This window comes from Thermobia domestica, chromosome 11, assembly GCF_964235325.1.
Source record: "Thermobia domestica chromosome 11, izTheDome1.hap1.1, whole genome shotgun sequence".
Lineage (NCBI taxonomy): Eukaryota > Metazoa > Arthropoda > Insecta > Zygentoma > Lepismatidae > Thermobia > Thermobia domestica.
Genome location: NC_137464.1, coordinates 35447299 through 35461556, shown reverse-complemented (window position 1 = coordinate 35461556; position 14258 = coordinate 35447299). Strand labels below are relative to the sequence as shown.

General features: G+C 36.6%; 1 protein-coding gene across 4 annotated transcripts in view; it reads left to right on the top strand.

Moving 5' to 3' along the window:
* The window catches only part of Sirt2 (Sirtuin 2), a 42380-nt gene that overhangs the window by 3929 nt on the left and 24193 nt on the right, over positions 1–14258 (top strand). For 2 of the 4 annotated variants that reach the window (XM_081730351.1, XM_081730352.1), the window contains exons 2-5: positions 450–505; positions 7204–7415; positions 11766–11862; positions 13032–13264. In XM_081730351.1, the coding sequence (XP_081586477.1) occupies positions 490–505; positions 7204–7415; positions 11766–11862; positions 13032–13264 (558 nt within the window). In that variant the 5' untranslated portion in view covers positions 450–489. The remainder of the gene's footprint in view (positions 1–449; positions 506–7203; positions 7416–11765; positions 11863–13031; positions 13265–14258) is intronic. The other 2 variants (XM_081730353.1, XM_081730355.1) reach the window with 1 other exon arrangement.

The window sequence follows — 14258 nt, the reverse complement described above, 5'->3', positions numbered from 1 at the left end:
TTTCATTTTATGTGATCTCCCAACTGGAATTAAACTCAAGTCACCTTGGGCATTATCATCAGACTCTTAACCATAGGGAAGTGCAATCTCCTGGCTATCGTGCAAACACTTGGGGACTTATCTGTAAATCAGGGTTTTGTTTCCTTTAGCTTTAAGAGCAAAAAGGTGGGACTTTAAACTAGAAGGTTTCATTTCATTTGATTTGTAAATAAGGGTTAACGGTAACGAAAGTGATGGGCGTAAATGGGTTCTACTGGATTGTTTAGGTTCCAGGACTGGAAATCGTTTTCCCTAATAAACAATTCGGGACCTGTCCGGTATTACTCACGAATGAAAGGAAATTTATCACGGAGTATAGAGGTAGTTGTATTATTATTATTATTATTATTTAAATATAAGATTGCTTATTACGTTTTCCATGCTATTTTTAACTTATCTGTTTGTTTTAGATTCGGGATCAAAGAGTTGAATGGGTAATCGAAACTCAAGATGGCGTCGCCAAGAAGTAAGTATTTCAATTTTTTAATTAACTAATACAGAAGTATGCTTTAGAAATTACGTTACAAAGAGCTGTAAATAAGAACTTAAGGTTACAACTCAAGAGGCTACGTAGATATTACAAAATATTTTAAAATAAAATTTCCAATTTGGCAATTCCATCTTCAAATTTGAAATGGGTGAAGTACTTTGGAACCATTATTGTTATTTGCAGGCTTTTGACCATTAGGAGAACATTAGTAGTTTTCATTCTGGTAGTCTAGGGAGCCTTCTCTTTGCCTCCTATGGGTCACCAGCAAAAGTACGTACTTCTTTATTCATTCTTTTGTCCTTAAGTTAACGATCTTGAGTACGAAAGTTTATTTACATGCACATCTATATCAGCAAGCAGGAACCATTTGGAATAATGCACATATATCTAATAGTTAGTCTAGTGGGAACTCAGACCTTCGTCTCCCCGTAGATGCTAGAGTTTGTATGGAAAACCGGTCTTTGATTTCTCGCCAGTCCAAAGATCACAAAAAATCATATCTTCAGTTTTACGATCCTGTCCTGTGTATGATTATGTCCTGTGGACTAGGTTAATGTAAGATTATGAAATACTTAGTGGAATAAGAAGATGGGAGTATCATGATGGACATGATGCTATCTCACATGCTTGGAAGTGAACAAGTGTCTACGGTACAAAATGTTCAGCGCTCTGCCAATAGTGTCGCTTCCAGCAGGCCCGCAATCAGAGGGGGCTTGGCTTCCTTAACTTTTTGTGGCCTCTCCAGACCTTAACACAAAATGCTATTATTAATACAAGAAACATAGTTTAGCTATTTGTAAGAGTATTTTTAGTGACTTCTCTCCCCCCCCCCCCAACATATTCATGGCTCCTCGAAACCTCTGTGGTTGGTAGCGGGCCTGCCCTCCAGTGATAAGATTTTTCTGAGTTATTCCGATATAAAATGTTAAAGTCTTCGTTTTTGCATAATTCTCATATCTTGGTATTTTCCTTATTTAATAGACTATGCTTTTGCCTCTAATTTTTGCCGGAGCCTCTGTCGAGTCCACTTCCCTCTTGTTGAAAACTAAACTTCTTTGTCTACATTTTGGGTTTTTGTCCATCTTTATATTTTGAATTTTCTTTCACTTGCTGCAGTATTCACGTATTAATTTGTCATTGGGTTTAATACATGAACTAAATTCAAAAATAATTCTTAGATAAAAGCAATGAAATGTATTAAAGCGAATGTCAAATATGCATAAATATTGCAGGAAGCGAAAGAAATTTCAATATATAAAGATGCGAAAAAAAAAAAAAAACCCTAAAGCAATGATCGCTAAACCGTCAATCGCGAGCTACTAGTATCTCCTGGAGACATGTTTGATAGATCGCGTTAACGCTTCTGTTGGCTAACCTTGATTCCTCCATTGAGCTGACGCTAACATGTCAGATTTTTTTAAAAAAAAATATATAGTTCTTTTTGTTGGTAGCTCACTGTTGGATTTAAAAACGGTACGTTGGCTCAGAAGCTTCATAAGTTTGGCGACCACTGACCTAAGGTGTAGGTAAATAAGCTTGGTTTTTCAACAAAAAGAAAGCAGACTCGACAAAGGCTCCAGCAGAAATAAAGCTGAAATTATAGTCCTATTAACCCTTAACCCTTTGAGTACCAATCGCATGAGAGTGATGAAATGGAGGTGTTCCCTAATTGATAGGCTGTAGAAGCCCATTCATGCACCAAAACATGTTAATTTTGGTTCCACCTATTCTTGAAAGGATAGAGTTTCTCCGTGGTACAAGCACTGGAAGGCGATGACATCAGAGGGAAGGGGGCATTTCTGCTCCCTCACTGTTTTTATTTCATTGTTTTGTTACGTCATAATCCCTATAGTGAAGCGTAGGTATCTTTCTGCGTATTTGTAAGGTTGCAAGATGGATTGTCCGATGTGGAAATGAATGCATGGTTTCCCCCAACCCTTTCTTTCCGCTTCCTACACCCTCCTTTCATTTGTCTTATGTTCATTGACAATGGAAGTTATTTCTATTACTATTGTTTTTACTTCCTGTTTTTGGAAGGTGTACTGATATATATCACAAGCTTTGCATAGCCCGGTATGAACACAGGGAGTTATGAGGTCACACGTAAAGGGCGAGCAAGCATGCTGCTTCCATGTGACTTTCAGGTGTCTCAAGTGATTGTTTTGTGACGTTATTATCCGACAGTCAAGTGTTACAAGAAGGATTCGTATTCGTGATGGTTTACGATGCATTGCGAAACATAAAAATTTACTTGGGTTTCAGGGTGCATTAGGGGTGCATACTTTCACTTGGGCTGCTCTAGAAGGGGGGGGGGGTAAACTTGCAAAAAGGGATTTTTTTTTTTTTCAGAGAAATTTTCCGAATTTCGCAAAATTTTCCCTTTCCTCGTACGTCATGGCTGCATGGATATGACTGCATTGGAAAGTATCCTTTATTGTGAGGAGAATGACATACTACCATGAAATTTGGACGGATAATATCCTGCCTGGGAATTTTTATTTTACATCATATATTTACCACCTCACTATTCGGGATATGGCATGGTGTTTAGGGCAAACATTTCCAATACCCGAACGTATTTTTCAGGTTAGTAAGGGTTGCGTGCTCTCGCCCAGGGCGACCCTAGGGAGCGCCGAACTTGCAAACAGGGATTTTTTCAGAGAAATTACCCGGATTTCTCCAAATTTTCCATTCATTCCGTCATACAGGCATCCCCTGTGTTGCATTTGAAAGTCGGCTTTATTCTAAAGAGAATGAGGTACTAACCATGAAATCCGAATGAATACGTTGAAGCAGTAGGTCTCAGAAAATTGCTTGAGACATTCCGTCCTCCAAAAGGTTAAATAAGGAAAGTACGCAGATATATTATTTAATTTCTTTTATTTTATTCTGATATAGTCTCATATTTACTAGAATAAAAGTGCGTATAAATAATCATAATCGTAATATGACTGCACGTTATAACTTGGAATTAAAATGTTTATTGCACTGAATTTTCAAGTAGATGAGTAATTTGCCGGAGATCGAAGAATAAAACATCAAAACGACCATAAACTTGGCACTGTAGCTCGATAGGTAAGACCCACGTGCGACAAGCGATAGATTGGAGTTGGGCATCTGTAACGCAAAGTATAAGATTTCCATATGTTTTCTAACCTTAGTGTAAATTTTGTTTTTCTGGAGGGGCATAGAGATCTAATTTTCTAGAGCTTACCGAAAACCGTACTACTCAACTTAGCATTTTTTTTTCGAAATTATTGGTAATTTATAATTAATAATAATAATAATAATAATAAAGAAATAAGGGGAAGTATTCAATTTGCTGGCGACTGTACAGAACGATAGTACGATTCTTTTGAGTAAATCATTTGTATGTATATACTCGACTGAGTTTTTTTATTCTTTTTTTAAATTCGTCACTACTTTCATGATCACTTATCTCTTACTTTACTTTTAGACCGCCACTTATTCACGAAGGTCGACAGTGAAGAAGAAATTTTCAAAATTTATCTGTCTGTTCTTGTAATTATTTGTTTAGAAGTATTTGAAACTAGAATAAATTAACGAAATGCCAGATTAAGACGAGAAATATATTTCATTCTTGAATGTTCAGATGAAAATGATTTTACTATTAAAGCTTCCAATCTGTCTCTGGAGCCAATTAATAATTATGAACATCTTGTTATTTTAAAAAGCTTACCTTTATATATATATATATATATATATATATATATATATATATATATATATATATATAAACAAACTTGGAGTAAAACGTATATTTGGGTATATTAAGCTGACTTTTAAAAATACATAAAATATATTCATGCGTATTCCAACAACGTTTTATGATTTTATAAAAAATGCAATTATTTGTAATAAATTCATTTATTTCCTTTGTTATTCGTATAAAGCTGCATAAAATATTTATTTTTATAACCCTCTTGCAGAGCTTTTTAATATAATAACCTATATGCGTCATCGACCTCTGATTTTTTAGTTTTATCAATATGGCGTTTACCGTGAGCCATATTTAATTTTACGTGGCATCGTATACCCATTGACATTCCTGAGATTATGATAAATTAATTTTATCGACACTCCATTCATCTATGATAGATCTATTGATGCTTCATTCATCAAGTTCTACGTATTTAATCGTTTAGGCTGTACAAGGGAATATGCATTTTAATATAGTGTCCGCCATTTAACGTGACAACACTAATTCATTATATCTCCTGAGACTATGACGAATCTATTGACACTTTATTTACCAAATTTTGGTGAGACCTTTAAGTTCTATGTCCGATCAAAGGAGCTCATTAACTTAAAATCGCACATTTGGAAAAATTAACGTTAGCTTCTTCGCAGTTGGGTAAATACTCACACGATCATTTCGTTGACTTATTATCAGCTTCCTCAGAGATATGCTATTAACTTTCGGTTTTTCTTTACAACCTCAAAGTTAACCTCAACCTCTCACGTCATTGCCAAATTAGACTTACAATTCCGTGGTAGCAACTTTAAATTTTATTTCCTTTCATTAGGTTCCGCTTTCATTTAAGATGCAAAGGTGAGAAGAGCAAGCGAATTCTATCATTATCACCATGCACCTTGTTTGATGTAAGATTTAAACCATTATATCATAAACCCCATTAAACCCTTTCTTTTTTTCTTACCTATGTCGTGATATTGCTGACAGTAGTCTGCGAAAATTCGGCGTTTAATGCTATCTTTGAACAAATCAGTAGAGGATACAGAAGAAGGCGAGCCTTTTGAATTCATGTGTAGGCAGTTTTTGTTTATTCAGCAATATGTATTGATACTTGCCCTGATTATCAATTACATGTGAAGCGTGCTTATATGGCTATTTTTGGGTTTATTTCGAGATTTTGTACTCAAACTGGAAGCTTAAACTTCGGCTGTTCATAAAAATGACATAATAATAAAAGAAAGAAAGAAAAACTTTTTGTACGAGGGACGTTCCGAAAGTAAGTTTCGTAATTTTTTTCACACGGAAATTTCATTGCCAAACACAAATACACCATGGCATTATGAACTATACACCTTGCACTATTTTTCGACATAGCCGCTATCGACATTGAAACATTTGTCGTAGCGTTCAGACAGTTTGAAGAAACAACTTTTGTAAAACTCGGTGACCTGCGATGCAAGGGATTGTCGCAGAACCACTTTACCTCGGCATTGGTTTGGAAGTGATGTCCCAAGAATGCGGCTTTCAATGCAAGGAACAGGTGAAATTCCGATAGCAGGGTGATCTAATCTCTCCCATCCGAAGCGACGAATCCGATCTTCTGTGAGCCTTGCTCTGTATGGTTTTATGTTGTCTTCCAAGAGCACAACATCTTCAGTCAAGAGCCCTGGTCTCTTTCGTCGAATAGCGAACATAAGTTTGATGAAGATGTCGCAGTAGCATTCCGCATTGGTGGTCCCTTCATGGAGGAAATCAAGGAGAATCACACCTTTCGCGTCCCAGAACACTGTGGCCATAACTTTTCCTGCGTAGGGTGACAGTTTAATTTTTTTTTTTTTTTTTTCTCACTGGTAAACTGGGATGCATCCACGTCATTGAGGCGGCCTTGGTTTCTGGGGTAAAGTGTTACACCCATGTCTCATCGCCTTTGATGATTCTGAGCAGGAACTCCCTCTCGCGCATACCGCATCAAAAGATCAAGGATAATCCTTGCGCTCTTGTGATCTGGGGTCAGGTTTCTTGGCACCCAACCTGCAGACACTTTTCTGTAACCCAGCACATCATGGAGCATGTGATGAGCCTGAGCACGACTAATACGCAGTATGCGCCACGTCTAACACCGTTATGAGCTTGTCCCCTAACACCATGTTCTTACTCTAGCAATGTCGTTTTCATTCATGGATGTAGAGGGACGCCCACTTTGAGCTTCATACTCCACACTCCGTCTGCCTTCACTGAACATGCAATACCAGCAGCAATCAACCACTGACAAGACATGACCTCTTCATAGTGCACGGTCTGTAGGTGTTCATGGATGACGGACAGACTAGTCCCACGTGTCCATTCATACCGGAAAACAGCACGCAATTTTATTGGTAACCACTTTGTCAGCAAACGTCTGTCTGCCATCGTGATTTGTACTCAAATAACCTCGAGCACGCCGGTCTGCTGCTACTTTCTCTTCTTCGGCGCTTTGCGCATACATTCCACCTCCACTGACGCTCCTTCTGTTGTTGAACCATAACGGGTGTAGTTTCTTATGGCGATTGTTTTTTCATCTGGTGTACTATCTTCTCGTTCAAATGGCGAAACTTACTTTCGGAAGTCCCTCGTATAATAATACATGATATGAATGTTGGAATTATCTACTGAAGTAAATACGTCACTAACTGTTAAAAACCACATGTTGTTTTTTTCTTATTGGTAATTTCAGAAGAAATTAGCCTTGAATGATATAGCTGTAACCGAAGAAACAGCATAATAGTAATTTAGATGAACCTTGGTAAGTTTATCATGTCATTAGTGGGAAGTTACAGTTATGCCAATTCTGAATGGTAAAGGAGGCTATTCCTTTGACTGCTGTAATTATTGTTTGTGTTTTCCCGTGTAATAATAACAATAAGGTAACATTTAATCTTCATTGCAAGTGAATATTGGAATGATTTATTTTTTTCTTGAGGAGATAAAGGGGGAAGAAGCTCGTTGAGCCCTAGTGAAGCTCCAGGAAGAGATTCCACAAGTTCTGGTTCTGATCAAGCTTCTGGTAAAGCTGGACCCAGTGCTAGTGCTGATATAGAAGATACTGAAACATCCATGGATATGCTGCATAAATACTTCCGAGAGAAATTGGGTTTACGCGATGATAAAGAGGAAGATTTAGAAGAACCGAAGGTTGGTAGCTATGTAGTAATACGAAGTGTTAAATATTTGCAGAAGGTTATAGAAGTTACTAAAATAAAAAACTAAAATTGCATATGTGAAAATAATGAAATGAGCAGCATCTATGAAGCAACGTCACAGGCCCATTCGGATATTACACATTAATGCAGGGAAGAAGCGACACCAGGGACAGTCAACAAGTGAAACCCATTTTTCCCCATTAATTTCGGAGTAATCGTGTAAATCGAAATTTAGTTGTGTGTGTTATGCAATGAAGACAGTTTTCTGTAAGATATCGAAAGCCCTACTCAAATTATTTAATTCATACCGACATTCTTGAAAATTAACGAAACAACACGAGGAGACATGCAATTTTACTAGTAATATAATGAGGGCCAAAACTAAACTATCTGGCGTAACAACTCAAAAAAGTCAATGACCGTCTTTTAGTTGGATGATGTATAATCAGCACCATCGAGTCTCATCCCATTCATTTGGCTTTTCTAAATCAGGGTTCGCTAGCTTTTAATTTAAATAGCTTGCAGTTGCCTCAATTTTACTGTTTCAGCATTACCGAAAGGTGACTGAACAATACCATGGATGAAATATGGTTCTGCTTAAGGCATAGCAAAGAAAATATTACCAACATCGAAAATTATTGGTTTTGTTTCCTTATGTTTGTAGGCAATTTGATATATTGTTGCAAGATTTTTTTTTCTTTTGAAATAAATAATTCTCTTCGGAATAACGATTTATGTGGAAGTCGTATTGTAAAATACTCATAATGAAGATTAAAACAGTGTGTGTATAAGATTTAAGCTGCTTTTTAAAAAATCGCGAAAGATTGTCACATTTCATAATAATAATAATAATAATAATAATAATAATAATAATAATAATAATATAATATAATAGGGTTTATGCGGTTGAAGTGTCCAACTGACGTGTGTCACTTTCCAAGACAAAAATAAGTAAAAAAGGAATCCACAACATTTCATTAGACAGACTAATTTCCAACTGCAGCCACACTCAGACAAGTGTTAGAGCTCAGTCGTTAGGTAAATTTTTCCCACCCAAGAAGTGATCGAGATAAAAGAGGTAATAGGCGGTGGAGGAGGCATCAGGAGAATACTATGGGTGACGAAAAGTTTGATCCTGGAACTCATGGAGAGTTTGTATAATCCTCTCAGCGATATGTGGGCATGCAGTGTCGTTCATCATGAGGACACTGTGTCTGGGTGACCATGGCTAAATGCTTTCGGACAACTTTGCGGTGAATTTCATCAAGTTCAGCGTTATAACGATCCGTCAACAACACCCTCTGTGTTGAGAGGTGGTTTTGGAAATCGTCTTGAACATTGTTCATAATCACTGTACTGACTTTTTACGGTAACATTTTCGGTTATTCCGTATACACTAAGTACTGCACACTTCAAGACGGTGCCGATTTATGTGGCACCCATAAACCCAACTTCTTCACCGATTGCGCGAACGACGGTGGTACTGTGAGCACCTAACTCTTCTACAATTACACAAACACTTTTCTGAGGATCTCCTTTCACGATATTCGTGAGGATTCATCAGAACATGCTGTTCGTTGGTGGCCGCGGGAGAGTGTTATGTCACCAGAACGAAATTTCACACACACCGTATGGTGTTTTTATCTAGCACTTTTGGGCTAAATGCAGTGTTGACGATTTTCTCGGCTAGATATGCAAAATGTGCCAACTCGAGCTCGTAAAGGAAAATGACTTGCAATTGTGATTTCCATGGTACACTTTCACACGATTGGTTCATCAACACACAGAGTCCTGGACACACCAACTAGGTACCCCAACCTGTTTTCTGAATATGTACGGATCTGTGACGTCGTACGGGTGAGCTCTGTCCGTCTATTGGTTACATTATGGAGGGTGGTTTCTCGCCGGTCATAAATTATACATTTCAATCGCACCAATCTAATACTTGTAGCGTCGTAGAAAAATGCGGAATATTCATTATGATTATAAATATAAACAACAGATGATAATATTAATAATGATAATAGTAAATCAGAGTAAGTGGAAGAGTAGTAGTGATAAGTTCGCTAAAAAATAATTTAAAAATACTGAAATCACACTTAATTTTTGAAAAAATGCTTAAAAAAAAATTAACTTTCATTTTCATTTTTGAGTGTACATAGTGTTGTTTCAAAGCTCTTGGTAGTCATTGGGCAATAGCTCGTTGTGAGTAATTGAAATAGTCTTGTATTGCGATGTATCTTTATTGTTACGATGACTCCGTGTCGACCTTCGTGATTAAGTGTTTGTTCGTTTGTTTATATGAGACTCTAAATAGTGGCTGCTGAGATTGTACCTTGGCTAGTTCGTTCCTTCTGTTGTACTTCAAAGATAGTAAAAGTGTTACGTACCTAACATTTAGGCAACTTATTTTACGTAGAAGGATCATAAAGGATTTCAGTTGCATAGAAGTGTTAAAGACATAGGAAATTCAGTGTTTCTTCACCGAACATTTCAGTAGCTCAGTTTCCGAACAGAATAAGGGATACAGAAGTCTGTAGTCATTGTATTATTAGTTATCAGGATTCTAAGATAGTGTTTTTGGAATTAAATATACAATATTAACTGATCGTAGATTTTAATTTATCTGTTGCTTAATTCTTTTACTTTGAGATGTTTATGATTAGCCAATTTATTCCTGAAGAAAAAAAAAAAATCTGAATGCCAACAAGAGAGGAAGATCCTGTAGCAATTAATTATTGCATTTTAAGTATAAAATAGACCACCTCGCTCACACTTCTGTGTATGAAGTCATGAGTCTCATTTTGAGAATTATAGTGAATATCTTAATTGTGAGCAGACTGCTTCTAAGCCAAGATTTTCTTTTTTTATATATATAAACATTCCAGAGATCTCTCTTGCATAGATATTTTGATGGAAATATTTTCAAAAATATCCCTTGTACATTGTCTAATTCGAACAAAATTCGCCTTCCCCGCTGGCCTAGTGGCTAGCGCGTGTACCTTCGGCATACATATAGAAAATACGCGATCTATTCCCCGTGGGAGCTCATGTTGTTCAGGTCTCACGTAAATATGTAGGGCCATATCTCAATATAGTACCGGTGATGAACAGATACTTTAACACTACCATTCAAGCCATCCTAGGAAATGCTTATGGCAAAAACTTAAGATACTTTTGATTTCTGGAAAACATGTAGAAGTCACATAGAAAATTTAATTGAAATCAGTAATGGTGGTGTGAAGGTCATGTGTCGAAATAAATAAATAAATAAATAAATAAAGAACGCACATGTGACTTCGGAACATTTTATCATCGATTCCATTTCAAGCAAATGCATTAAATCATTATTTCTCATTATCATTTATAGTCTATACGGTAGAATCTTTTAGTAGCTTACTCACCGTACTTCCGTTGGCACCGTTCAAATACGCTCTGATTTAAGAACCATTGATCCCAGGAGGTGTTGCCAGATCTCTTAAGCTATCACAAACATATTTGGTACCTTCTAATCGGCAGCGGAGTGGTATTTATTGTATCTAGTGTATCCAGAATAAGGGATTTCTCTTTTCCAATTGTAGTGTTGAAAGTGTCAGTATCTTACGAAAGAAATTTTATTCTGACTCCAACTAACAATTTGCTAATTCGCATAGGAGACCCGGGTTTGATCTCCGATGGGAGATACGGCTCGGATCCAATTAAGCTGTAGGTCCATGTTTCATACAGCTTTGGTGCTGAAAAGGGACGCTAAACTAGATCAACCAATGGAATTAGACTTTAGAACCTAGGGGGCGCGGTGGCTCAGTGGTACAGCGTTCACCTCCGGTGCTTGGGGTCCTTGGTTCAGTCCCAACTCGCGCCGTGTGGAATTTGTGGTGGACAAACACCGTGCTCGTGGGTTTTCTCGGGATACTTTCGTTTCCTCCCACTTCCTTCATTCCACCATTTCACTCATTTCTCATCATCACCGTCTCCTTTAGCCTCACCGGCATAATCGTGGGACGTAAAACTTAAAGATTTCATTTCATTTCATAGACTTTAGAACCATAAAGGAAGTTTGTACCTAATAAGTTAAAGTAACGTGAGAAATTGAGAAATGTATCCGCTACACTCATCATTTCATAAATATGATTATTTTAGTGCTGTTCAAATACAGTAATAATAATTAGTTTGTAATGGGAAAATTAATTCTATGTTTAAAGTCAGGAAAGATGATCTTTACTAAACAGATACACCAATGGTCAAAACTCTTCTTCAAATTCTTGCGATGCTACTTACGCTGTATTGTACGTATATTTATTATTATTATTATTATTTATGATATGTAAATTTGTTATTTCAGATATTGGAAGACACGACAATTGATGGAGTTGTTAAGTACATCAAGGAAGGAAAATGCAAACAAATCATTACCATGGCAGGAGCTGGAATATCAACATGTAGGTTCCTGTTCTGTTTTCGTAAATACATAACACTCGTGTTTGATTCTTTAAATGTTAAATATTATGCCTAAAAGTGCAGAATGTGAGGAAAGTTTTAGAGTATAAAACAGAAATAGGAAAATCTGTTACCACGAGTAGTCGTGCAGACTTTTTTTTTTGGTACGTTGCACGGTTATTCCCTTTAGTCCAAAGAAAAGAGATGACTAATGAAAATGAGTGGTTATGTAAGCATGAACAGAGTGAGAATGTAGAAGGAGACAGGAGAACTTCGAGAAGATTCACGGACACGATGTTGTACACCACGAACTTACATGGCCTGGGATCAAACCAAGAACCTGAGGTGAGCTCTCTACCACTGAGCCACGACCGTTTCCCGATTTTTTCTTCTTTTTTCTAAATGTTACAATATATTTTTCTTCTAAGAAGTTTAAAACTACGGGTAACATAAGTTCATATAGGTAGGTATTGTACTTCAGATCTTGATTTTAGTATTGTAGTCCGAGAATAGGCTCCTGGGTTTTGCATAAGTATTCCACTATACATTTCATTGCTAAAAAGACATTTTAGAACATAATACTACGGTATAATACTTCATGGATATATCCTGTAGACGAAAGAAGACAGTCATACTTGCAAATTATTTTATAGTTTATCCAGAAGTTTGATAGTTAAGGGTGAAGTGGAAATTTGGGGATGCATCATTCACGAATTACCTGTGAGATATATATTCTCCTGAAGTAAGGATTTTTTCCAATGCCTAGTTGGAAGGGAGAGCGTTCTAAAATTGGGGGCCCGCGTAGATAAACTATCAAAATGAATGAATGATGACGTATGTAGTTGGTGGAACGGTGTTTCGAGAAAAACTGATGGAAGCAGTATTTGTTAATCATAAGACTCCTATGTTCTAGGCTCGAACTTGCGACTTTCTGCACAAGAAAGAAATCATGTACTGAGGAAATGATAGTGTAGTTTTTTTTTTTTTTTTTCAACTTATGTCATTTTCATTATAGGTGAAAATGACAAAAACCTTGTAGTGCACGTTATTGTTCAAAATTATTAAAAATTGTAACTTGTAAACAGGCTCATAATGTTAATAATATTGTAATTATTTATACATTAATTTTGTTGTAGAAAGCATTGTTAATAATTAATATGTTATCTTCCAGCTGCTGGTATTCCAGACTTCCGCAGTCCAGGATCAGGGCTTTACCATAATCTTCAAAAGTACAACTTGCCTGATCCTCAGGCGATATTTGAAATAGATTTCTTTAAGGAAAATCCACGGCCCTTTTTTGCTTTAGCTAAGGAATTGTTTCCTGGAACGTTCAAACCAACAGTTTGCCATTATTTCATCAGGTTACTTCACGAGAAAGGTTTGCTACTCCGTCATTTTACACAGGTATGTTGTTTGTTAATTTTACTTATGTGTAAACTAGCGGAACGTTACAGGTAAATCATGGAATGTATTGAAACGTACACAATTCTATGACTGGAAATTCGTTAACAGCGAGTTTCTTAACCTTTCGTCGCCTAAGTTTCCGTCAAATGACTTTCTGAAGATAAACCGTATGTAATTTCATTCTGACATACGAAAACAGGAGATTCATCATTTCATAGAAAACGTTGGGCAAGCAAAATAAAATGAAAGAAAAAGAAATTAATTGCTATTCAATTTTTCACACAACTTGATTCATCGTGTATGTTAGTTGTCGGCTTTAAGCGTGAAAGTACATAGCTTATAACCATTCTGAACTTCTAATGACAGCAGTTTCGTAACAGAGTGGCAGAATTTCTTAACTATTTCATTAAAATCGACTGTGTAATCTTGGTGCTATAGGAGCCAAAGAAATACACATGTCACTCGTTAGACTTATTATAGTAGTGAGGAAATCAGAAAGCAAAATGTTGAGGAAAATTTTTGAAGCTAAAAGGTGAATGAAAAATGAAAAAAGAAAGAAAGAAAACTATATTATAAAATTTCACAATATACATATATCATTGGATATTATACGAGTTACGAGATAAAAATGTCATTGGGGGACGGGACGAGTCATGTGTAAGAGAAATGCGCGTGGCATGTATAGAGTCTTAGTTGGAAAGCATTTGGATAAGAGACCTCTCGCCACGGGAAAATAATTCAAAATAGATCCTTGCGAAATTAAGGTGTGTTAATTTCGACAGGGTTACTTTACACAGAATAAGGTCCAGTGGCGTTTTTTATTTTTACGACGATGAACGCCGGAGTTCATTAAGCTGTAAAGTTAGATACAGTTGATTCCGGTGCCCCTACCGGGAAGAAGAGGATTTGGCTTGTTTTACAAGTAGTCAAAAATACGTGACCACTGGGGCCAAGAGGAGTGTACGTCAAGTTTTAGATCTGATTACAAAATTAT